The sequence below is a fragment of the Vigna umbellata genome, chromosome 2 (genome assembly GCF_029865625.1).
Source record: "Vigna umbellata cultivar VRB3 chromosome 2, Vumbellata_1.0, whole genome shotgun sequence".
Taxonomy (NCBI): Eukaryota; Viridiplantae; Streptophyta; class Magnoliopsida; order Fabales; family Fabaceae; genus Vigna; species Vigna umbellata.
In genome coordinates, this window is record NC_142166.1 from 8,735,976 (window position 1) to 8,763,511 (window position 27,536).

The 27,536-nt window shown below is 29.1% G+C and overlaps 4 protein-coding genes across 4 annotated transcripts; 1 reads left to right on the forward strand and 3 right to left on the reverse strand.

Annotated features, from left to right (window-relative positions):
* Positions 1-1,623: 1,623 nt before the first annotated feature.
* LOC124831675 (NAD(P)H-dependent 6'-deoxychalcone synthase-like) lies at positions 1,624-3,851 on the reverse strand. The gene is made up of 4 exons (XM_047305750.2): positions 3,468-3,851; positions 3,017-3,260; positions 2,467-2,646; positions 1,624-2,125 (listed from the first exon to the last, which is right to left on the reverse strand). The coding sequence occupies exons 1-4, from the start codon at positions 3,782-3,784 to the stop codon at positions 1,937-1,939; spliced, it is 930 nt and encodes a 309-aa protein (XP_047161706.1). The 5' UTR covers positions 3,785-3,851; the 3' UTR covers positions 1,624-1,936.
* A 2,183-nt stretch (positions 3,852-6,034) lies between these two features.
* LOC124831674 (NAD(P)H-dependent 6'-deoxychalcone synthase-like) lies at positions 6,035-8,525 on the reverse strand. The gene is made up of 4 exons (XM_047305749.2): positions 8,192-8,525; positions 7,280-7,523; positions 6,588-6,767; positions 6,035-6,364 (listed from the first exon to the last, which is right to left on the reverse strand). Exons 1-4 carry the CDS (start codon positions 8,509-8,511, stop codon positions 6,176-6,178), a joined length of 933 nt encoding a protein of 310 aa, XP_047161705.1. The 5' UTR covers positions 8,512-8,525; the 3' UTR covers positions 6,035-6,175.
* Positions 8,526-11,695: 3,170 nt separating this feature from the next.
* LOC148203343 (uncharacterized) lies at positions 11,696-17,615 on the forward strand. The gene is given in 3 exon segments (XM_088107585.1): positions 11,696-12,054; positions 15,657-17,515; positions 17,518-17,615. Coding segments are annotated over 3 exon segments (2,316 nt in total).
* A 6,321-nt stretch (positions 17,616-23,936) lies between these two features.
* LOC124819885 (NAD(P)H-dependent 6'-deoxychalcone synthase-like) lies at positions 23,937-26,126 on the reverse strand. The gene is made up of 4 exons (XM_047291492.2): positions 25,787-26,126; positions 25,351-25,594; positions 24,651-24,827; positions 23,937-24,269 (listed from the first exon to the last, which is right to left on the reverse strand). The coding sequence occupies exons 1-4, from the start codon at positions 26,104-26,106 to the stop codon at positions 24,078-24,080; spliced, it is 933 nt and encodes a 310-aa protein (XP_047147448.1). The 5' UTR covers positions 26,107-26,126; the 3' UTR covers positions 23,937-24,077.
* Positions 26,127-27,536: the final 1,410 nt, after the last annotated feature.

Here is a 27,536-nt window from a genome sequence, read left to right on the forward strand (position 1 = left end):
AAATATAAAGAAGGTCATTTTAATTTACTTGAAGATTTTCTTAAAAAGAATGTGTCAAAGTTTTATAGAGAAATTGAGCCCCACACACATCACTTCAAACCGTCACCATGGAAGCCCACTCAACCACCATTATTTTCTGTTGAGTAAGCAAAGCCTATACTTTTTCTTTTAAGTGGTTTTTAGGTTAGAATGTATGATTGGAAAGGTTATAAATTATAATCAAGTTTGATGAACCTTCTAGAAAATAACAAATATAATAGAGTATTGACTAAGGAGGGAGTACTTTCCTGTAAAATTTTGGTTTAATTACTCTTTAGATTTTAGTTTTCATCTAAAAATATTAAATCGATTTTTTATTTCTTTTAATCTCAATTTAGATTTGGTTTATGAAAAAGTGATGCTATTAGGTTTTTTTCATCAGTATTATACAAATGGAATTAAGAGAGTGTTACATATCAATTTGTTATTTTTTTATTTTTTTTTAAGAATTTTTTTGTCATGTGTTACTTCATGATTGTGTAAGAGAGTCTCAATTTAGTTCTATTCAATTTTTTTCTATATTCTTAAATTGAAAAAAAAAATTATAGAAATCTTAAAGTTAAAAATTGAACTAAATTAAATAAAAAATAAATATAGAGATTGAATTAATAATTTTCCATATGTTAGGATACACTAATAATATCACGTATATCAAAATATAAAGTGACGCATGGGAAAAAAATTTCAAAAAGAAAACAAATTAAAAAATTGAATAAAAAAATAAAAGTTTACACCTGACATTTCTAACACTGTTTGTATTGTATTAATAGAAAAAAAAACTTAATTGCATCAATATTTCATAAACTTACTTGGATCAAATTGAGACTAGAGAATCAACTTGACATTATTATTAGACGAAAGTTGTCATCAAAAGATTATATAAATGAATATAAATTTTACTTTACAAATCAGTTTTATAAGATTAAATTAAATTTGAAGTTGAATTGTTAAAAACATTCACTTATAATTCATTTACATTAAAATTTATATTGTTTAAAAAAACCTCATTGATTGACTAGGGACCTAATAGCAAATACTAAAAAAAATTAGTTAAGAACTAAACTACAATTATTAAAAAGTATTCAGGAACTAAGTTACGCATAATAAAAATTAGTTAAAGACTAGTTTGAAATTAGTGTAAAATATTTAGAAACAAAATTATAATTTAAGAACCATTAGAGACTTATATGCAATTATGTTATTAAGAGACGTATATGCAATTATGAAAATTATTAAGGAGGTAATTGAAATAGAAAGACTTAAGATAAGAAATCCTAAATTTCTTATAAGAGTAAAAAGTTAGTTAATATATAATTTCACATTTTCAAACAATTAATACATTTTCCATATTTCTATTTTAACATTTAATGTAAATAGTTATATTCAAAATAGAGTGTGTAACAATAAATCAGTGAAAGCTTGACGTGGACTCAAGTTTGTAATGTCTGGCAATATAAATTATTGTAGGAGCTCTAGGTAAATATTTAGTGTGGTCCTTAAAAGACAGCAAAAATGAATATTAATTTACTTAATGAGAACAAAAGAAACATCCTCATACTTATTAGAAGCTTCGCAATTTGAAGATTGTATGGTACTCAAACTTTTATTTAATTAAATATGAAGACAGAAAATTATTCACTTGATATATTGCTATCTTTTGGAAAGTATTCTAGAAAGACTCTTATAATATAGCTTCTTGGATCACGATTGAAAAGTTTATTACTTATTTTAAGGAATATGGTTATGAATATTAGTCACTAATGTGTATGGTTGAAAATGTTAAATGATTTTCTTGGAATGTATGAAAATCATATTTTATTTAACTTAAAACTTACGATGAAAGGAAAGTTGATAGCAAAGTAAATGAGGTGTTTGGAATAATATTCATAGCATTGCATTAATCTTCTTCCTCCGAAAGTTTTGGTCCAAGGTTGAAGGTCCTACTCTGCTTGATTTCATCAATTTTTTCATAGTCCTCTTTTGTTAATGACCAATCAAATATTTCCAGGTTTTGCTTCATTCTCTCCTTGTTGTAGCTCTTAACCACGATACTTACCCCTAACTCATACAACCATCTAAGGGATACCTAATAAATTAAAAAGAATTAATTAGGTCAGTTTTTTTTAATTAAATAAGTGTGAGTTTAAGTCTAATATTATATAAAAATAAAAAAATTTAAATATCATATGAAAAAATTATAAATTTAATATTTATTTTAGATTAAAAGTGGTTTGAATCATTTATATAAATTGGAATCAAATTATATTTATATAATCTCTTCATAATCTGTTCGGAAGTATTGAAACCAAAATGCTCATTTACATGATATTGTTTTGTTTTTATGTTTGATTGAAATACGAAGTATAAAGTTGTTTGGGCATTTTGACATCTATGTTTGAGAAAGGAAGTTGAATTTAAAATTATTACCTGAGCAACAGATTTGCCATGAGCTTCTCCAATTTGGTTGAGCAATTCATTGTCCATTACTTTATTAGAACCCCAGAAGCTTCCTACGGATCCCAAAGGACTACACGCAGTTACAACTATACCCTCTTTTTGGCATAATTCTCTCAACTTCTTTTGTTGCCAAGTAGGATTCAACTCAACCTGTTTCACACTATTCAAGTCACCATCCAATTCATTTTTATCTAAGATTAAAAGTCAGGAAATGGTATTGAAAATTTTAATATTTCTAATTAATTTTATATCGTTTAACTTTTTATTAATTAGGGGATTTGTGTGATATATTGTCCTTATATTACTTCCTTTTTCTTTACCTGTTAAAAATGAGGATTAACTATTATAATACCTAAGTTAACAAGTAAAAGGCTGGAAAATGGTATAATAAAAATTGAATAATTTTTTCTAATCATTTTTTCTTTTTTAGTATTGTAAAAGTTTATCTTTTTAACAATCATATTACATTTATAAAAACAATGTATTATTGTAAAAACATGATTACAAATTATGGGCTTACTTGATTGACAGAAGGAGGAATAGTAGCAAAAGAAAGGAGGTTTTCAAGTTTATGACAATTGAAATTGCTGACTCCAATGAATTTTGTAAGGCCTTGCTTTTGGCACTCCTCCATTGCTTGCCACACACCCTTTAAGTCAAATGATGTTATTGCCTCTTCAGGAAAAGGGTAATCCCAATCTCCATGAATCATTGCAACGGGCCATTGAACCAAATAAAGATCCAAATATTTCAAGTTCAAAGACCTGCATTAGTTTTAGGCCCCACATAGCCCAGTTTTTAATATTCAAAATTACACTCTACCATTAATTAAAATTTATTAAAATTATAAAATCAGCAGAGGAAAAGACATTAATAAGTAATATTAGTTGGTAATATATTATTATTGTAATCATAATTATTCTCATATAATATAAGGTAATATAGATGCAATTGACGAATTTTATACTTACTGAAGTGTTTTATAGATAGCAGGAAAAACAAGATGAGGAAAATTATCAGTGCACCAAAGTTTGGAAGTGATGAAGAGATCGTCTCTAGAGGCTATGAGGCCAAGTTGAAATGCTTCAGCTATAGCTTCTCCAAGGGGTTTTTCAGAGCCATATATTGTTGCAGTGTCAAAGTGTCTGTAACCTACTTTGATAGCTTCTAACAATGCTTCTTTGGTGCCAGCGATGAAAGGTGAAGCAGTGCCAAATCCAATCACAGGCATTTTGTGATGATTCGAAGAAGATTGAAGCACCACATGAGGGATGTTTGATGAAGACATGTTTCTTTTCGTCACAATGTAATTCGTCAAAATGTGTTTAGATGAATTGATATCCCATGAAAAAAAATGAAACTATGACTATTTTTATAGGTGTATATTGTTATGAATTTATTTATTTTTAATTAAATTTATTTATTAATATATTATCAAAATTTATCTAGATAAGATTTGTTGAAACCGATCATCCATAAATATTTAGGTCTTATATCAATTAAAAATAAAATTAACTTAAAATATATAAGTAATCACAATATTGTATTAATTTCTATGGTAATTTGACTCTATCTCTTATTTTTTATAATTATCATGTCAGTTTATAGAGATGTATCATGGTCCACTGAGTGTCTTTATAAATATATTTATTAATAATTAATGATATATTTACTGTCAAAATTACTATTAATGAGACTAACGTGACATATAGTTAATATTACTATTTATTGTATTTAACTTTTAAATTTAATGTCATTAATGTATAAAGTGAAGGCTATATTAATGTGCATGAAATGCTAATATGTATTATATTTATTAGATATGACTTGTAATTATTATACATGAGATTCCTTTTTGGTATAATAATTGTTTTCTAAATTTATCCTTTAAATTAAAATAAATAAATAAATTCTTCTATTTATTTTCTACATTTGTTTTCCAAATTTATTCTTTAAATAAAATTTTATTTTAAATCAAAATAATTATATTACTAATTTGTTTTATTTAACTTATCCTTTTTATAATTCGACTTTTTTAAAACTTAACAATTTTTTAATTATAAAACTGTTTCTAAAATAAATAAAATTGTAAAAACGTATAAAATAGAGTATTGAAGTTGATATGTATTTTAAAATAATGAGACCAAGTGTTTTAAAGTTAAAATAATTCAATAAAATAAATATAATTTATTAAACTCGTCTCGTTACTTGAAACCCAAAACATCTTTCTAAAATTTTTTCTCTTAATTTCCTCTCGTTTCTTTCTAAAATTTCTAACTCCTCGATCATATGTTTGATGATCAAGAAGTTCATAGGAGATCACAGTTGAGTAATTTCCAGTTCTATCCTATCCATTTTTAGTATAAAGCAAGTAAGTTTCGACTCTTTTTTCTCTTTCGTTCTTAGTTTGAGATCATGCATAAGGATCCTTCCACGCATGTGTTTTAAGATTTCTTCTCCTAATTCTTTGGTACTCTATGTAATCTTTCTTTCATTTGATACAAATGCATGTTAATTAATTATTTTATGTATGATTTTAGTTTGTTTTGACCGATTATTTTTGTGTTCTTGTCCTTTATAGGTGGATTCTATTTTCTCTCTCATTGGTGACGACACTTTATTCCGACAAATCCACCTTTTGAAGGTTAGTTTTTGTTTTCGTTTTGAAGAACTTATTTGTTAAACTTGTTTGTTGTTTTTTTTATTGAACTTGTTTGTTGTTGTTTGGTTGAACTTGTTCGTTGTTGTTGTTTGGTTGAACTTGTTTGTTGTTGTTTGATTGAACTTGTTTGTTGTTGGTTATTGTTGTTTGTTGTTGATACTATCCTACACGTTCATAGTCTATGCTTTATAAAATACCAAAAACTGAAATTTGTTTTTTCTGCTTTTCAGGTTTAGTAGAATTGTAAAAAAAGATCACAATTAATTAAAAAATAATAATTAACGTCGTATATTGACAAAATTCAATGTTAATTAATTTAACGTTGTATATTCACAAAATTCGACGTTAATTTAACGTCAATTTAACGTCTCTCGATATGATGTCGGTCTCGAATTCGACATGAAAGATCCAAAATATTCAACGTTGTACGTTGTTTTTGTACTAGTGATACACTAATTTATATTTTAATCAACACTAATTTATATTTTGAACGAGTAAACTGTACATATTTCTGTATATCTTTTATACGGTTAAAGAGTCTACCTTATTTTTGCACATATTTTATTTTTTTATATTTTTATAAAGTCTACTATTTATATTTTTATAAATATATTAACTTTTAAAGTTATAAATTATTTTAAAATTGATTTTATTCAAAATTTAAATATACACTTAAAAATATTTATTGGTTTTTTTCTCTATCTCTAATTCATTTTTAATAATACACAAATCAATATCAATCCGTGTGTAAGCACGAGTTTAAATCTAGGTTAAAAAAGTTATCATCGAGTTCACTCCAATGGACTTTTAAAGCAACTTATTGTGATTTTAAAAATTGTAAAACAAAGCAAGACACTGAAACTAATAATCTTTATTAGATTCATGTAGAAAATGATAGAACATATGATTTTCTTGGAATGTATGAAAATCATATTTTATTTAACTTAAAACTTAAGATGAAAGGAAAGTTGATAGCAAAGTAAATGAGGTGTTTCGAATAATATTCATAGCATTGCATTAATCTTCTTCATCCCAAAGATTTGGCCCAAGGTTGAAGGTCCTACTCTGTTTGATTTCATCAATTTTTTCATAGTCCTCTTTTGTTAATGACCAATCAAATATTTCCAAATTTTGTTTCATCCTCTCCTTGTTGTAGCTTTTAACCACGGTAATTACCCCTACCTCGTACAACCATCTAAGAGATACCTAATAAACCACAAAAAACTGTTAGTATTGACACAAATAAACACACACATCTATATAATAATATAAAGCCATTATTTTAAGGTTTTATATTGAAAGTATTATTAAATAAACTCAAAATCACATTTATATAATTTTCCTATAATGAATAATCTTTTATAAGGAACTCCCTTCAGCCCCACATTGGATAAATATTGGAATCAAAATGCTTAATTCATATTATTACCTGAGCAACAGATTTGCCATGAGCTTTTCCAATTTGCTTGAGCAATTCGTTGTCCATGACTTTATTGGAACCCCAAAAGCTTCCTACCGATCCCAAAGGACTGTACGCAGTTACAATTATACCCTTTTTTTGGCAGAATTCTCTCAACTTCTTTTGTTGCCAAGCAGGATTCAACTCAACCTGTGTTTCAAGGTATTAAAGTTAGCATTTAATTCATTTTTATGTAAATTACAATATTAAAGACCGGAAATGGTTTAATAAAAAATATTTTATTTAAATTTTAAGTTCCTTATAAATTTTAATATTTTCTATTAAATTTTTATTAAAATAAATATCTATTGGTATGCAAAATTTTAATATTTTTTAGTTTAAGTTTATATTGGTTAACTTTTTATTAATTAGGATATTTGTCTGTTATATTATTCACATTCAATGTTATTTTAATTATTATAAAATAATATTAAAACAATAAAAAAACATAAAAAAAAACATTTATCGTCTTTTATTAACTGTTAAACTATGTAAATTAAAAGGTAAACAGATAGAAAGGGTACTATAAAAAGTTAATAATTTTATCCCATCATTTGACAGATTTTTCCTTTTTTAGAATTACAAAAAAATAAATAGCAATCATATTACCTTTAAAAACAAGGTATAATTGTGAGAACATAATTACAAATTTATGGGCTTACTTGATTGACAGAAGGAGGAATAGTAGCAAAAGAGAGAAGATTTTCAAGCTTATGACAACTGAAATTGCTGACTCCAATGAATTTGGTAAGGCCTTGCTTTTGGCACTCCTCCATTGCTTGCCACACGCCCTTTAAGTCAAATGATGCTAGGGCCTCTTCCGGGAAAGGAAAATCCAAAGTTCCAGGATTCACAGAAATGGGCCAGTGAATTAAGTAAAGATCCAGATATTCCAACTTCAGACACCTGCATTAGTTTTGGGTTCCACACAAAAATGTTGCTTCAGTATGGGAAATAGACGATGTAATAATACATTTTTCAAACACTCTTTTTAATACTTAAAAGGTAAAATTATGGTAAACTTTAAATCTAACAACTAATTTATAAAATAAGTTTTAGCCTCAATTGTATATTTTGAAATTGTCTTATATCAAGTTTATATGAAATTTCGTGTTATCTCATGTCTATATGAGATCTCCCACACATCTTTCTCATGTCAAAGCATATATATCTCATACATAAGACTAAACATTAATAAATGGTCTCATTAATGGATGGTCCAACTACCAAATAACATGTGAAACAATACACCCAACAAATAACAAATCTTGTTAGGATAAATTTTAACTCATGACTCTAATATCATATTAAGAAGTAAATTTTAAGCCTAATTATCCGTATAAAACCAGTTTATAAATGTGAGGTTTGGTTTCACTTATATATTATAAAATCACATTATCTCTAATGAACGTAAGATCTTTAATATATTCATGAAAATATGGGATCTTTAATAAATTTTAATTTTTGTTCAATCAATACATACTTACACAAAATCTTAAAACATATTCAAGTGAGTGAGTGTACAATGGTATGCAAATGCATGTACACATGTAATTGAAGAGTTATGCACTTACTGAAGCATTTTGTGGATGGCCGGAATAATAAGATGAGGAAAGTTATCAGTGCACCAGAGTTTGGATGTGATAAAGAGTTCGTCTCTGGAAGCTATGAGGTCAAGTTGGAGTGCTTCAGCTATGGCTTCTCCAAGGAATTTTTCAGAGCCATATATTGAAGCAGTATCAAAGTGTCTGTAACCTAATTTGATAGCTTCTAACACTGCCTCTTTGGTGTCAATAGGGGAAGATGTTGAAGCAGTGCCAAATCCAATCACAGGCATCTTGTGATGGTTCAAAGAAGATTGAAACACCACATGAGGGATGTTTGATGAAGACATATTTTTTTGTTACAATGCAATTAGTCAAAATGTGTTTAGATGAATTGCATATTCAATGGAAGGAAACTATACCTCTGTTTTTATAGGAACATAATGCATAATGAAAAAGAATTAAATTCAATTAAATTATAAATTTTTTATAAACATTTTTTATAGCAAATGTTAGATGTTAATTAGTTTTACTAACGAGAAGATAATATAAGAAAGTTGAATCCAACTTTATATTGATGGGAAAACTGAATCCACAACCATTTTTACCTTTCCTTCTAGACAAATGCTAGTTGTTAGTTTTGTCAAAAATAAAAAAATTATTCAATTAAGTCGTTAAATTGATATTAAATTTTTGTTAATATGAGTACATATATTATTGATTGATATATAGCTATTATCTAATCTACCAAAATATTGAAAAAAGAGAGTATATGACTATGTGAACATTATGATAAAAATTATATTATCTTAAAAAAAAGTTTGAATTTAATATATCTATTTATTTAATTTTACTATCTAAATTAAAATTTATTTATTCTATTATTATTAGAGTGGTTTATATTTTCATCATTTTATAAAGATGTTCTATAGATTCCGAGCAAATGATGATATGAAGTCAATTTAGATTTTATAAATGGAAAAAAGTTTTATCAAATCGATTTTGTGGTAATGAGTTAAGTTTAGGCTCATGTTCTTAATATGATATTAGAATTTATCTTAATAGGATTTGTTAGTTTTATCATGTCACTTATTATTAAAACATGAACTACTAATAAATATTTACTCTCATACATCACATGTTCATGTCTATGTCTATGTGTGAGGGATATTGTAGATCATATATTAATAGATTATACAATTAATTTAAAATATATAAGTAAGAAAAATTTAATATCATGTTGATCATATAAAACTCTTGGTCTTAATAATTATTATTTCAAGTTATTGAGATGTATCACCATCAAATTATATTTATAAATACATTTATTAATAATTAATATTATATTTATTATCAAAATTATTTGTTTAATATATAATTAATGCTACTATTTATTGTATCTATTGTTTAAATTTAATGTTATTAATAAGCATGTGAAAAAATAAATAATTTTAATTGAAATATTTAATGTCTAAGTTTAAGACTACATTAGTATGCATGAAATACTACAAAATTATAAACTAATTTATAAAATCAATTATAAAATATTTTGTTTAAAAATATTTATTTATATTTTTTTTCGCTAACAATATAATCTTTTTAGGGATGGCAAATAAACTTGTCTCTACATTAATATGACCCAAATTCATTTTCATTTTAACGAAAAATTCTCACATTGATTGAATTTTTGTAATTAAGTATGGGTATGAATAACACCTAACTTTTTCAATTAAATATGAGAATGTGAATATATATATATATATATATATTATTCTTACTCTTTAGTTTTATACTATTTCTTTTAGCTAGATACTTTTTAATTATTTGACTTATTTTCAAATCAATTCACGTCTATGTGATATTTTCTCTTATCTTAATCTTTGTGGAGATGTTCCAAAAATTTATGTTAATAAAATATATTTTATCTTTTATATATGAATATTTCTACCTTTTTAATATATTTTACTTTTTTACATTAGAATCTTTGTCTTTCAATCTAAATGTTCAATGACAAACTTTTAATTTACTAGGCAATATAAACAATTTGTTTTCTTCATTATCTTACTGTTAATTTTTGTTTCATTTGAATAACTATTTTTATTTTGCTAAAATAATTTTCATTATCTCTCAACAGCTTGAATAGTTTGATATTTGAAAAGATTCCTTACATTTATAAGGTATTTTTCATATTATCATACTTTTAATTATATTTTTTTTTCTTTCTAGGATTTCATTGGTGCATCAAATTGTTTTCATTACGAAACATATTTGATTAATTTTACTTTTTTTAATATTTTTATTTGTTGCTTAGTTTTATCATATAAAATACTATTTTTATATTTTTTATTTGATTATTTTATTTTCTAAGTCATTAGCATAAAAGTAAATCTATCACTACAATTACAATTGTATAAAAAAAGTATTTACTATCATATAATAATTTAATGTTACTGTCATAAATTTTATTTATTACCATTCAACATATATTGAAAATTAAAGAATGAAAAATTTATGATAATTTTAATTATTATTAATTTAATATTTGTTCTTTTTATGATTTTATTCAAGTGATGAATTATAATTATTATTAATGTATAAAGAAAAAGATATCATTAGAATTTAAAGAGTGGGATAAAAAGACATTTAAATATTTTTAAATTTGAATATTTGATTTTTTTCTAATTTTTTGAAGATATTTTTAAATTTTATCAACTTTGTCTCATTTGATAATATTAGGTTTCTTTTGCAAGATTTTTTTTATATATAAAAATTAATGGATTGATATTAGGGATGACAAAAAACTTGTGCTTGTGGATATCATGGATAAAATGAAAGATGGATAGTTGATACTCACATATATTTATTATTGGTGAGAAATGAGGAGCGATATTTTAATACTCCGTTATAAACACGTCAGGTGCAAATATCATACTATCTATACATGTAGGTATCTATTACCCGCAAAAACTTAAATACAAAAATTTAATATATATTTTATTAAATTAAAATTAAAATTAAAATTAATATATTTTAATAAGTTAAATTTAATTAAAATTAAATGTTAATTTATATTATATTTTATTATATTTTTTGTAATTTTATTTGGATTTTATTTTAAAGGTTTAATACCTCTTTTGGTCCCTAGAAAGGGGGCCAATGTTCAATGTCGTCCCACCTTTTTTTAGAAGTTCAATGTGATCCCATCTTTTGTAAAAAGTGTGCAATCAAGTCCTTTTTGGAAACGGCGTTAAGTTTTTAACGGAGCAGCTGACATGGTGGACTGAAGTTAGCTACGTGGCTTTGTGTGGGTAATACGTGGCAAAGAGAGGGTGATACGTGGCTGTGAGAGGGTAAATCAGAAATTAGGGTTTGAGTTGCAGAAAAATTGGGATTTATTGTCGCCTTCTTCATTCGTCGAACGCAGCCTGGAGAAAAGCCGAAAGAAGAGCACCACCAACAAAGGAGAACTTCACGCCGATTTCAAAGATGGCTAAGAATTTCTAAAAAGGCGTTACAACAGAAATGTGGTCGATAATGTTGCTGGACACCCTGAAATCAAGTCCACCAGAGAACAGAGTGATGAAGAGAGCTAGTTTGATTGGGATAATGACGACAACATTATTTTATGTACTGTGTGGGTGCTTAGGATATGCTGCATTTGGAAATGATGCACCAGGAAATTTCCTCACAGGGTTCGGCTTCTACGAGCCCTTTTGGCTAATAGACTTGGCCAATATCTGCATTGCAGTGCATTTAGTTGGGGCATACCACTTTTTCTTCATCAAGTCCTTTTCACTGCTCTACACACTTCGATTCTCTCCATTTCCAATTGCTACCATGGCAGCAGAACTTGTTGGTGGTGCTCTTCTTTCGGCTTTTCTCCAGGCTGCAAGGCGACAATAAATCCCAATTTCTCTGCAACTCAAACCCTAATTTCTGATTTACCCTCTCACAGCCACGTATCACCCTCTCTCTGCCACGTATTACCCACACAAAGCCACGTAGCTAACTTCAGTCCACCCTGTCAGCTGCTCCGTTAAAAACTTCACGCCGTTTCCAAAAAGGACTTGATTGCACACTTTTTACAAAAGATGGGATCACATTGAACTTCTAAAAAAAGGTGGGACCACATTGAACATTGGCCCCCTTTCTAGGGACCAAAAGAGGTATTAAACCTATTTTAAAATACCCTCGAGTATTTCTTAAACGGGTATTTGACAGGTAGCGAGACGAGTAACATGTGAGTTTTTTTTAGTTGTGGGTCAGGATGTGGGTAAGCGTTATCTATGGTTAACCCGATCCTTTGTCATCCTTAATTTAAATCTAAACCGTAAGAAAGAGGTACGGGTACCTAATAGGAATGAGGATGATACAAAAATTTCATACACGTTAAATTTAGGTATGAGAATTGTAAGATCCTTGAAAATATTTGTATGTTAAAATGTAAGATCCATGAAAAAAAAATATATTTATAATAGTAAATTTTAACATTTTATTAGTAATAATAATTTTAATGGATAGAAAAATGTAAATTTTTGGATATAAAGTTATAGTAATTTTAGAGGGAGAGCTTCAAATTTTTGATAACTTATTTAGGATTTTTTTTTTTTTTTTTTTTTAGAAATGTGAATAGTGAATAGTAAATAGTAAATAGTAAATAGTGAATAGTGAATAGTGAATAGTTAAAAAAAAATATTAAAATAAATTATGAAAGAGAACACTCCACGTAGAAGTAATCATTTAGAGATAAGAATGGTGAATAAAAAATAATTTTTGAATAGTAAAAATGAATAGTAAAAGTGAATAGTAAAAATGAATAGTAAAAATGAATAGTAAAATTTTTGGCTATAAATAGCCAAGGGGGGGAGGCTGAAGATTTACACCAAAATTCTAGAGAAATTGTGAGAGAAGAGAGTTAGAGGAAATTCTAGTTAAAGAGGGGAAATTCTGGAAGTTTCCGGAGAACGGTTTGAGAAGAGGAAACTAAGTCTGGAATAGAGGTAAGGGAAGCTAACTTTGAGTATTTCTTTTTGTATTATCTTGAGTCTTGAATATGCTATATTTTTCTTTTGTCTGATTTTAAATCTTAAATATGGAGTATTTTGTTTCTGTATGATTTTGAATTTTAAATGAGAATATGTTTTTTTGTGTGTTAATATCCAAGTGTGAAAATTTTAAAATGTGATATTGATTATGTTATGTTAATTGTATGTTATTAGTGGTTTATTTTTTTTTTTGGAAGGATTAGAAATTGTCTAACCGGCTCTGCCAGATTTAATTTCTTGTTTCCCCAAACATTTTATTGTTTTCCTTATTTATTTTTATTGTATTTTGGAAGGATTAGAAATTGTCTAACCGGCTCTGCCAGATTCAATTTCTTGATTCCCCAAATTTTTTTTATTTCCTTCCGTATTTATTTTATTACATTTTTGGAAGGATTAGAAGTTGTCTAACCGGCTCTGCCAGATTCAACTTCTTGTTTCCCCAAACTATTTATTTCTTTACTTATTTATTTTATTGCATTTTTGGAAGGATTAGAAGTTGTCTAACCGGCTCTGCCAGATTCAACTTCTTATTTCCCCAGACATGTATTGTTCTTGTTATTTAATTATATTATATTGATGGATGGATTAGAAGTTGTCTAACCGGCTCTGCCAGATTCAACTTCTTGTTTCCCCATGAATTTTTATATTAAGATTATTGTTATGATTGTCAAATATTGTATTCTTCTATGACCATTTATAGTAATGTTTTATTATTGTTAATTGTTTATAATTATCTTGTATGAATTCTATTATGGATGTTTATTGTAATGATTTTATTGAATGAGTTTGTTGGCTGAAATTAATCTTGTTGGAAGGTTTGGAATAAGGGTTCTGTAATAGCTTGTATATTGGTATTAAATATATATACAGTGTTTGAGGTTGTTGTGAGAGGAAGTAAAATTAGGCATTTTAAGATTTAGAGCATAAGAAAACAAGGTAGATAAATTAAATAAATAAATTGTTAATTATTGAAGGCCTCCCTTTGTTGGTAGGATAGAGGAACCTTAAAAACCTGAGTTGGCACATCCCTGATCATAGAGCAGCCCTGGCCTGGTCCAGTCAGTTGTGACTAGTCATATGTGCTGGCGTCGAAGGTGAGTTTGATGCGTTCAGACATCTGGGTCCTCTCCGGTGACCAATTGGGGTAAAGAAAAATCTCTACTAGGATGAAAATAAAATAAAACAAGTTGATTGTAGATGCATAATATTATCATGGTAAAAATTTCATATATATTTTATTTATCATTACATTGAGCCCAGACTTTAATATGTAGTTCCTAAGATATGTTGATGTATTTTGGTTGATCCATGATCTTTGTTCGGTGAAAATATGTTGAGTTATACTCGTTATGGGCAAAATGAGTTTATAATATGAAGCATGATATCTGGCAATGTGTTTAATTTATCGATACCAAAACGGGTTATTATGAATTCATGATTAAAGAATGAACATGATTGAGTTAGGTGGATAAGAGGGTATGAATTGTTGGTTTTTATGAAATGTTGGAGTGGATATGAGAAATCATTACTTATGAAATGATGTTTACTACCGGGAGTAGTATGTTCGAGTTATACCATGAGAGTTTGGTATGAGCAAAGTAACACCTGAGATTTTTGGAAGCAGGCAGAGAGGGGTCTGACCATAAGGCTTCAGAAAGTAAGACATAGTATGTAAGTGAGGCTTAAGGAAGCAGGCAAAGAGCGGTCTGACCATAAGGCTTCATGAGTAAGCATGGTACACTTGTAAGATTTATGGAAATGAGAAAGATGATTTTGATAATGATGAATTAATGACATCGGAATAATGATATTTTATCAATTGCAGAAATACCTGATTTTAATATTTTTGTTACAAGTTTAATGATTTTATGATATGGTTGGCTTACCCTTATTTGTTTGTACTATGATCATATAACTCATGTTATATGTGATTAGATAATGTTGCAGATGCGGTTGAAAAAGCTTAGAGATGAGAGAGATGCGGGGAAAAACTTTCAGGGATTTTTGTAAAAAGAATAAATTTGTATTGGGAAGATTATGTTGTGTAAAATTTATAAGTTGAAATTTCAATGGTGAAGACTATATTGTTTAAAGTTTGTAAGTTTGGTATTGTACTTTGAAGTAATTGAAATAAAGTTTGATTGTTTATATGAGATATCAAATTAATTTAGTCTCTACTATCAGTAATACCCTTTAAAATATTCGGGTGTTACATTATGGTATCAGAGCAATGGTTTTCGAAAGTATTTTGGGACTATGGGGAGTGAAATTATTATTCTTAGTAAAACTATTAATGGTTATGATGAAAATGACTATTTGGAGGAAATTGATATCATATGCTAAATTGTATTGTTATCTTTTTGAAGAAATCATTTAAACTCGACAAAGATGCAGCAACAACAAGTTGATCAAGTACCTCAAAATCATTCTAGCTTGAATGACTTCTTAAGGCATGATCCAACTAAATTTAATGGGGAGGCTACTCCTGATGAGGCTGACTCTTGGCTAAGGCAGAACGAGAAGATTTTTCGGGTAATAACTTGCTCAGAAGAACAAAAATTAACTTATGCATCATTTCTTTTGGTGGGTGAGGCTGAATATTGGTGGGAAAGTATGCAACAGTTGATGACGGTTCGTGGTGAGACTGTGAATTGGGAGAACTTTAAGATAAGGTTCTTGGAAAAATATTTTCCAAACAGTGCAAAATTTGCAAGGGAGGCGGAGTTTCTGACCTTACAACAAAGAAGGTTATCAGTACAAGAGTACGTAGTAAAATTTAATTATCTCTCGAGGTTTTATACTCAGAATATCACAGAAGAATGGAGATGTCGAAAATTCGAGGGAGGACTAAGGCATGAACTGAAGAAGGTACTTATGCCATTGGAAATACAAGAGTTTCCAGCATTGGTAGAGAAAGCCAGAATGATAGAATTGTTGGAGTTTGATCCAAGTAGAGTTTCCAGACTTGCAAAGGGAGAATCTTCAATGAAATTCAACAAGAAACCTTATGAAAAACCACAATTATCATATCGAGGAACAGTGAAGTGTTTTGAGTGTGGAGGGGCACATTTCAGACGTGACTGCCCTAAACTTACTGGGGAAAGAATTGAAGGGAAGAGATGTTTCATCTGCAATGATCCGGGACACTTTGCTAATGTCTGTCCAAAGAAAAAGAAGGTGGGAGAACCACAACAACAAGATTCTGCTGAAGTAAAGCCCCGGGCAACAGGAAGAGTATTCGCAATGTCTGCAGAAGAGGCTACTAAGCCAGGTACATTAATCTTACACACCTGTATGCTGTTAGGAGAATGCGTATATGTTTTGTTTGACTCTGGAGCCACACACTCCTTTATATCCCTAGCATGTCTAGAAAGACTCGGATTACCGATGCTTGATCTAGGGTGTGAATTAGTAGTTTCTACACCAGCATCGGGACCAGTTACGACCAGTTCAGTCTGTGTCGGATGCCCGATCCAAATTGCAGGACGCAAGTTCAAAGTGAACTTGATCTGCTTACCCCTTCAAAATCTAGACATTATTTTAGGAATGGATTGGTTGACTGCCAATCACGTTCTTATTGATTGTGGGAAACAAAAGATAGAGTTTCTAAATTTGAACAATTTAGAACTAAGCTCAACTCGAGTCGCTGCGAAGGATATCAAAGATGGAGCTACCTGCTATGTGGTGTTAGCTCAGGAGAAAAGAGAGAATACTGAAGAACAAATCATCGGAATACCTGTGGTAGAAGAATATGTTGATGTTTTTCCAGAAGAAGTGCCAGGTTTACCACCTAGTCGAGAGATCGATTTCACAATAGATCTAGTGCCCGGAGCTGGCCCGGTTTCTATGGCTCCATACAGAATGGCTCCTGCCGAACTAGCAGAGTTGAAAAAGCAAATCGAAGATCTGTTGGAGAAGAAGTTTATCCGTCCAAGTGTGTCTCCATGGGGAGCTCCTGTATTGCTGGTGAAGAAGAAGGATGGAAGTTCAAGGTTGTGCGTGGATTATCGACAGTTGAACAAGGTTACAATAAAGAACAAGTATCCTTTGCCAAGAATCGATGATCTATTAGATCAGTTGAGAGGAGCAGAGGTGTTTTCAAAAATTGATCTCAGATCTGGTTACCATCAGATTCTTGTCAAGACGGAAGATGTACAAAAGACGGCTTTCAGATCTCGCTATGGACACTTTGAGTACGTGGTAATGCCGTTTGGTGTGACGAATGCCCCAGCGATTTTTATGGACTACATGAACAGAATATTTCGGTCATGTTTAGATAAGTTCGTGGTAGTATTTATCGACGATATTCTTATCTATTCAGAGAATAAGGAAAAGCATGCAGAACACTTGAGGGTGGCGTTGGAAATTTTAAGAAAACATCAACTGTATGGGAAACTATCAAAGTGTGAGTTCTGGATAGAGAAAGTACAATTTTTGGGTCATGTGATTTCTGCTCAAGGAATCTCAGTGGATCCAGCAAAAGTGGAAGCTGTGCTAAAGTGGGAGCGGCCGAAAACTGTAACTGAAGTACGAAGTTTTGTAGGATTAGCCGGTTATTACCGACGTTTTGTCGAAGGGTTTTCCAAGATTGTAGGTCCTCTAACTCAGTTAACTCGTAAAGATCAACCATTTCTGTGGACTGACAAGTGCGAAGCCAGTTTTGAAAATATGAAGCAACGACTAACGTCAGCACCAGTATTAATCATTCCAGACTCTAGCAAATCTTTTGAGGTGTACTGCGATGCATCATATCAAGGATTGGGGTGCGTTCTAATGCAAGGAAGGAGACCTGTAGCTTATGCATCTAGGCAGTTAAAAGCGCATGAGAAGAACTACCCAACGCATGACATCGAACTTGCAGCAGTAGTATTTGCATTAAAGACATGGAGACACTACCTCTATGGGGCAAGTTTCCAAGTTTTTAGTGACCATAAGAGTCTAAAGTATTTGTTCGATCAAAAGGAATTGAACATGCGACAAAGAAGATGGATGGAATATATGAAGGACTATGACTTCGAGCTTTTATATCACCCAGGAAAAGCCAATGTGGTGGCAGATGCATTGAGTAGGAGACAAGCTCAGATAACAACGATGATGGTGAAGGAATTAGAACTGTTAGAAAAGTTACGTGATATGAACTTGGGGTTGCAGTTAAACCCAGATCACATATGGTGTAGTCATTTAGTAATCACTAGTGACTTCTTAGAACAAGTGAAGGTTGAGCAGTCGATGGATCAAGAGTTGCAGCAAAAGATCAGGTTGTTGGACACCGATCAAGCTAAGGAGTTCGTTCTAAGTAAAGATGGCATACTTCGATTTAAAAACAGAGTGTGTATCCCTGCAAAGAGTGAATTAAAACATTTAATTTTAGACGAAGGCCATAAAAGTCGTCTTAGCATACATCCAGGTATGACTAAGATGTATAAGGACCTGAAAGAGTCATTTTGGTGGAATGGAATGAAGAGGGATGTGGCCGAGTTTGTAGCAGCCTGCTTGGTGTGTCAAAAAGCAAAAGTGGAGCATCAAAAACCGGGAGGGATGTTACGACAGTTAGACATTCCTCAATGGAAGTGGGACAGTATCTCGATGGACTTTGTAACACATTTACCAAAATCATCAAAAGGTCACGATTCTATCTGGGTTATCGTTGATAGACTAACCAAGAGCGCTCACTTTTTGCCTATTAATCAACGTATGTCACTAGAAAAGCTGACGGAGTTATACATCGGGGAAGTAGTGAGGTTGCATGGCATACCTACAAGCATTGTGTCAGACAGAGATCCAAGGTTTACTTCAAGGTTTTGGCAGACGCTACAGAAGGCTCTGGGAACACAGTTGAAGATGAGTTCGGCTTATCACCCTCAGACTGATGGTCAAACAGAAAGGACTATTCAATCTTTGGAGGATTTGCTGAGAACTTGTGTATTAGATCATCTTGGAAGTTGGAATAAGATACTACCATTAGTAGAATTTACTTACAACAACAGTTATCATTCCAGTATTGGTATGCCACCATATGAAGCTTTATATGGAAGAAGATGTAGAACACCGTTGTGTTGGTTTCAAGATGGGGAAGCACTGACAGTGGGACCCGAGCTATTACAACAAACCACAGAAAAAATAAAATTAGTCCAAGATCGGATGAAAGCAACTCAAAGTAGACAAAAGTCATATGCCGACAAAAGAAGAAGACCGTTAGAATTTGAAGAAGGAGATCATGTATTCTTACGAGTAACGCCAACTACAGGAGTCGGGAGAGCTATCAAGATGAGGAAACTGACACCAAAATTTCTCGGACCGTATCAAATTCTCAAAAAGATTGGGCCAGTGGCTTATGAGATAGCACTACCACCTCGATTGACATATTTGCATAACGTTTTTCATGTATCCCAACTGAGGAAGTATATTCCAGATCCAAAGCATGTGTTAGAAGTTGATGAAATTCAGGTCAAGGAAAATTTAACAATGGAAGTTGGCCCAGTGCGTATACTAGATGTTCAAATGAAAAAGTTAAGAGGGAAGGATATTCGCACGGTAAAGGTACTTTGGAATGAAGACACACAGGAAATGACTTGGGAATTGGAAGAATTTATGATAAAGGAATATCCATATCTCTTTTGTAAGTAATTTTTTTTTTGTTAAATAGTCTTTGTTTAAATAAATAATTTTCGAGGGCGAAAATAATTGTTGTTGGGGAGATTGTAAGATCCTTGAAAATATTTGTATGTTAAAATGTAAGATCCATGAAAAAAAAATATTTATAATAGTAAATTTTAACATTTTATTAGTAATAATAATTTTAATGGATAGAAAAATGTAAATTTTTGGATATAAAGTTATAGTAATTTTAGAGGGAGAGCTTCAAATTTTTGATAACATATTTAGGATTTTTTTTTTTTTTTTTTTTTTTAGAAATGTGAATAGTGAATAGTAAATAGTAAATAGTAAATAGTAAATAGTGAATAGTGAATAGTGAATAGTTAAAAAAAAAATATTAAAATAAATTATGGAAGAGAACACTCCACGTAGAAGTAATCATTTAGAGATAAGAATGGTGAATAAAAAATAATTTTTGAATAGTAAAAATGAATAGTAAAAGTGAATAGTAAAAATGAATAGTAAAAATGAATAGTAAAATTTTTGGCTATAAATAGCCAAGGGGGGAGGCTGAAGATTTACACCAAAATTCTAGAGAAATTGTGAGAGAAGAGAGTTAGAGGAAATTCTAGTTAAAGAGGGGAAATTCTGGAAGTTTCCGGAGAACGGTTTGAGAAGAGGAAACTAAGTCTGGAATAGAGGTAAGGGAAGCTAACTTTGAGTATTTCTTTTTGTATTATCTTGAGTCTTGAATATGCTATATTTTTCTTTTGTCTGATTTTAAATCTTAAATATGGAGTATTTTGTTTCTGTATGATTTTGAATTTTAAATGAGAATATGTTTTTTTGTGTGTTAATATCCAAGTGTGAAAATTTTAAAATGTGATATTGATTATGTTATGTCAATTGTATGTTATTAGTGGTTTATTTTTTTTTTTGGAAGGATTAGAAATTGTCTAACCGGCTCTGCCAGATTTAATTTCTTGTTTCCCCAAACATTTTATTGTTTTCCTTATTTATTTTTATTGTATTTTGGAAGGATTAGAAATTGTCTAACCGGCTCTGCCAGATTCAATTTCTTGATTCCCCAAATTTTTTTTATTTCCTTCCGTATTTATTTTATTACATTTTTGGAAGGATTAGAAGTTGTCTAACCGGCTCTGCCAGATTCAACTTCTTGTTTCCCCAAACTATTTATTTCTTTACTTATTTATTTTATTGCATTTTTGGAAGGATTAGAAGTTGTCTAACCGGCTCTGCCAGATTCAACTTCTTATTTCCCCAGACATGTATTGTTCTTGTTATTTAATTATATTATATTGATGGATGGATTAGAAGTTGTCTAACCGGCTCTGCCAGATTCAACTTCTTGTTTCCCCATGAATTTTTATATTAAGATTATTGTTATGATTGTCAAATATTGTATTCTTCTATGACCATTTATAGTAATGTTTTATTATTGTTAATTGTTTATAATTATCTTGTATGAATTCTATTATGGATGTTTATTGTAATGATTTTATTGAATGAGTTTGTTGGCTGAAATTAATCTTGTTGGAAGGTTTGGAATAAGGGTTCTGTAATAGCTTGTATATTGGTATTAAATATATATACAGTGTTTGAGGTTGTTGTGAGAGGAAGTAAAATTAGGCATTTTAAGATTTAGAGCATAAGAAAACAAGGTAGATAAATTAAATAAATAAATTGTTAATTATTGAAGGCCTCCCTTTGTTGGTAGGATAGAGGAACCTTAAAAACCTGAGTTGGCACATCCCTGATCATAGAGCAGCCCTGGCCTGGTCCAGTCAGTTGTGACTAGTCATATGTGCTGGCGTCGAAGGTGAGTTTGATGCGTTCAGACATCTGGGTCCTCTCCGGTGACCAATTGGGGTAAAGAAAAATCTCTACTAGGATGAAAATAAAATAAAACAAGTTGATTGTAGATGCATAATATTATCATGGTAAAAATTTCATATATATTTTATTTATCATTACATTGAGCCCAGACTTTAATATGTAGTTCCTAAGATATGTTGATGTATTTTGGTTGATCCATGATCTTTGTTCGGTGAAAATATGTTGAGTTATACTCGTTATGGGCAAAATGAGTTTATAATATGAAGCATGATATCTGGCAATGTGTTTAATTTATCGATACCAAAACGGGTTATTATGAATTCATGATTAAAGAATGAACATGATTGAGTTAGGTGGATAAGAGGGTATGAATTGTTGGTTTTTATGAAATGTTGGAGTGGATATGAGAAATCATTACTTATGAAATGATGTTTACTACCGGGAGTAGTATGTTCGAGTTATACCATGAGAGTTTGGTATGAGCAAAGTAACACCTGAGATTTTTGGAAGCAGGCAGAGAGGGGTCTGACCATAAGGCTTCAGAAAGTAAGACATAGTATGTAAGTGAGGCTTAAGGAAGCAGGCAAAGAGCGGTCTGACCATAAGGCTTCATGAGTAAGCATGGTACACTTGTAAGATTTATGGAAATGAGAAAGATGATTTTGATAATGATGAATTAATGACATCGGAATAATGATATTTTATCAATTGCAGAAATACCTGATTTTAATATTTTTGTTACAAGTTTAATGATTTTATGATATGGTTGGCTTACCCTTATTTGTTTGTACTATGATCATATAACTCATGTTATATGTGATTAGATAATGTTGCAGATGCGGTTGAAAAAGCTTAGAGATGAGAGAGATGCGGGGAAAAACTTTCAGGGATTTTTGTAAAAAGAATAAATTTGTATTGGGAAGATTATGTTGTGTAAAATTTATAAGTTGAAATTTCAATGGTGAAGACTATATTGTTTAAAGTTTGTAAGTTTGGTATTGTACTTTGAAGTAATTGAAATAAAGTTTGATTGTTTATATGAGATATCAAATTAATTTAGTCTCTACTATCAGTAATACCCTTTAAAATATTCGGGTGTTACAAGAATGAGGATACTTTTTTTTCTTTAAAATGAGTATGAGATAACAAAACTTGTTCATTCCCTGCCTCGTTTTGGTCTCTTTCCATCATTCCTTAAAATATTTTTAAATTTACTTTTTATCATTATTTTTTATTTAATCATAAAAACCTATCCTTTTCATTATATGATTATGTTTATTAAAGTAACAAAAATAACTTAATGCATATTGTTGATTTTTTAACACTTTAGTGTGACATATTTTAAGTCATCTAAAACATGAACAATAAAATCACATAATTGTATACAAATGCTTAGACTTCAATTGTGTGTGAATTACAATGGCTCGTTTACATTCTTCATTATTTGTGCATCAATCCCTTCCAACATGTCATCATCTATTGTGATAATAATTCTGCCATCCAAGTTGTATTAAGCTAGGTCTTTCATGAGTGCAACAAATATATAGATATAGACTAACACATCGTTCGAGAACATCTCAATAACGTTCTTCTCAAACTCCTCCCTATATCTTCATCCTCTCAAGTTTTCACAAAACATCTCCCTCTTATCTCTTTTGAAAAGTTTCATTCAAAGCTAGGAATGATTAACAGGGGCTAATACTATAGTTGTATTTTTTAGTGTTTAACCTTTTCTGTTTGAGGACCTTTTGTTGGACAGTGTACATAGTAGTTTCTTTTTTTATAATTTGTCTGTTTTCTTTCTTTTTCTCTCCACCTTGTACAATTCTATATCTTTGATGACAGACCTAGATAATCCCATTATATTCTATTAAAAATAAGTTTGAACATCACATTTCATATAATATGAATAATACTATTTGATGTATATTCATGTTGAATTTCAAAAAATAAAAACAACCGTGATTTTATTGTTGTTATATAAAATATACTAAATTATTTAATGTCTTAGATTAATATAAAATGCATGTAAAGGATGACTGAAAGTCCTATAATTACTAATTAATTAATATTCATTATGTTATAATATATATATATTAGCTATCTACAATTAAATTGACTTGCCATAGTGATCCGATTTAATAACTTTATCGGGCAGTAAATAAAATATAAAGATAACGAACATAAATTAGTTTAACTTATTATAAAGAGATTATGAGAATTCTAACTTTTAAAGCTACTTCTTGTCATGTTTAAAATAAAACAAAGCAAGACAGTAAAGCGAATAGTTTTGATTAGATTCATGTAGAACATATGATTTTATGAAAATCATATTTTATTAAATCTAAAATTTATGATGAAAGGAAAGTTGATAAGAAAGTAAACTAGGTGTTTCAAATAACATTCATAGCATTGCATTATTTTTCGTCATCCCAAATTTCTTCTGGTCCAAGGTTGCACATCCTACTTTGCTTGATTTCATCAATTTTTGCATAGTCATCTTTTGTCAATGCCCAATCAAATATTTCCAGGTTTTGCTTCATTCTCTCCTTGTTGTAGCTCTTAACCACGATAGTTACTCCTAACTCATACAACCATCTAAGAGATACCTAATAAACCACAGAAAAATAGGTTAGTGTTGCCATATATATATATATATACTTGTCATATATGATATGTATTCATATTTATGATTTTATTTCTTAATTAAACAAATATAAGTATAAGATTCATACCATGTAAAAATAAAAAAATTTAGTATTATAAGAAAAAAAAATTATAAACATTTTGAATTAAAAATGTTGTGAATAGTTTATATGAGTTGGACTCCGATTATATTTATACCATTTCTTTCTAATGAATTATCCTTAAAAATACACTCTTCAATCCCCACATTAAATAAATATTGAAATCAAAATTCTTAATTAATCACATTATTTTGTTTTTATGTTCCATTTGTTGAAAAAGGAAGATGAAGTAAAAATTGTTACCTGAGCAATAGACTTGTCATGAGCTTCTCCAATTTGTTTGAGCAATTCATTGTCCATTACATTATTCAAACCCCAGAAGTTTCCTGCTCCCAAAGGACTGTATGCAGTTACAATTATATTCTTCTCTTCACAAAATTCTCTCAACTTTTTTTGCTGCCAGGTAGGATTCAACTCAACCTGTTTCATGGTATAATAAAAAATACTTTATTTAAATTAAAATATTAAAAACCAGGAAATGGTATAATAAAAAAAATACTTTATTTAAAATCTTAATTTTTTTATAAATTTAAATATATTTCATTGATTTTTTATTAAAAATAATTATTTATTGCGTATTGAAAATTTTAGTATTTTTAATTAAGTTTATAACGTTTAATTTTTTTTATTAACTAGGGGATTTGTCTGATATATTTTTTCGTGTATTACTTCCTTTTTCTTTGCATATTATAAATGAAAAATAAAAACAATTAATGAAACATAATATTAAATGAATAAAAGGCACTTATATTAACCGTTATAATTTCTAAATTAACCGGTACAAGGCTAGAAAATGGTATAATGAAAATGTAATAATTTTATCAATCATTTATGGACACGTTCGTTTTTAGAATTAAAAAGTTTATTTTTTGAACAATCTTATATTATCTTTATAAAAAGAAGGTATAGTTATGAAAACATGATTACAAATTTATGGACTTACTTGATTGACAGAAGGAGGAATAGTAGCAAAAGAGAGGAGATTTTCAAGTTTATGACAACTGAAATTGCTCACTCCAATTAATTTTGTAAGGCCTTGCTTTTGACACTCCTCCATTGCTTGCCACACACCCTTTAAGTCAAATGATGTTAGGGCCTCTTCAGGAAAAGGAAAATCCCAATTTCCAGGTTTCACAGAAATGGGCCAGTGAATTAAATAAAGATCCACATATTCCAACTTCAAAGACCTGCATTAGTTTTCGGCTCCACGCAAGAACGTTGCTTCAGTATCGGAAAGAGATTATGTAATAATACATTTTTCAAGCCCACTTTTTAATATTTAATTTTAAAAAAAAATCAAGAATTATAAGAAGTAATGGTTTTTATCAAGGGTTTACACAGATACATACACACATTTAATAGAAGAATTTTGCACTTACTCAAGCGTTTTGTGGATAGCTGGAAGAACAAGAGGAGGAAAGTTATCAGTACACCAGAGTTTGGAAGTGATGAAGAGTTCGTCTCTGGAAGCTATGAGGCCAAGTTGAAGTGCTTCGGCTATAGCTTCTCCAAGGGATTTTTCAGAGTCATATTTTGAAGCAGTATCAAAGTGTCTGTAACCTAATTTGATAGCTTCTAACATTGCCTCTTTGGTGTCAATAGGAGAAGATGTTGACGCAGTGCCAAATCCGATCACAGGCATCTTGTGATGATTCGAAGAAGATTGAAGCACCACATGAGGGATGTTTGATGAAGACATGTTTTTTTCTCACAAGAAAACTATGTCTCTGTTTTGTTTTTATAGGTGCATAATGCATAATGAAAACAAATTAAATTTAATTAAATTATAAAATTTTATAAATATTTTTTATAGCAAATATTAGGTTTTAGTTTTGTTAACCAGAAGATGATCTAGGAGAGTTCAATCCAACTTTATGTTGGTGGGGACACTGGAACTTCTTTTACCTTTTCTTCTATACAAAATTGTGATAAAAAGTATATTACCTTAAAAAGTAGTTTGAATGTTTAATATGAAAGAATTTAATATTTTTATGTATTTAATTTAACTATCTAAATTAAAATTTATTATTCTATTATTATTGTTGTTATGGTTTATCTTTTGATTTTTTATATGATAAAAATGTTTTACAAATTCTAAACAAATGATGATATAATGTCAATTTAGATTATATAAATCGAAACAAATTTTATCAAATTAATTTTTTCTAATGAGTTAAATTTAAGTTCATATTCTTGAGAATTTATTTTAACAAAATTTGTTAAGTTTATCATTTGGATATTTAGTTTCATTTAGTTTCATGCATTATATGTTCATGTTTATGTGTGAAGAATATCAAATGTTCATGTTTACTATGATATAATTAACTTAAAATATATAAATAAATATAATATCATGTTTATCATCTAAAACTTTTGGTCTTAATAATTATTATTTCAAATCAAATTATTGACATGTATCATCATTGTCCATCAAATTATAATTATAAATACATTTATTAATAATTAATAATATATTAATTATCAAAATTACCACACATCCTAACCGTGACGTATGCATGTATTTAGTGATACTAACATAATATATAATTAATGCTATTATTTATTGTATTTAATATTTAAATTTAATGTCATTAATAATCATGTGAAAAAAAATAATTTTAGTTGAAATATTTAATGTATAAATTTAAGAATACATTAGTTTGCATGAAATACTATAAAATTATCTACTACTTTATAAAATCAATTATAAAACTTTTTATTTAAGTCTGTAAAAAATATTTATTTATATTTTTTTTCTCTAATAGTATAGTCTCTGTAGGAATAGCAAATAAACTCATTCTTGTGGATATTGTCCAAATTCGTTTTCATTTAGATGAAAAATTCTTACATTAACTAGGTTTTTTCAATTAGGTATGAGTATAGATAATATTTAATTTTTCAATATGAAATGTAAATGAATTTATATATATTTACTGTGTCTACCTTCATCTCTGTCTCTATTTAAATTACTAAAAATATTAATAGCTTATTAGGTACACAAATATATATATATATATATATATATATATATATATATATATATATATATATATATATATAACTTTTCATTAGCATTTACAAATGTAATTCTCAAAAATTTATATGGTACTTTAATTTGAGATGTATACA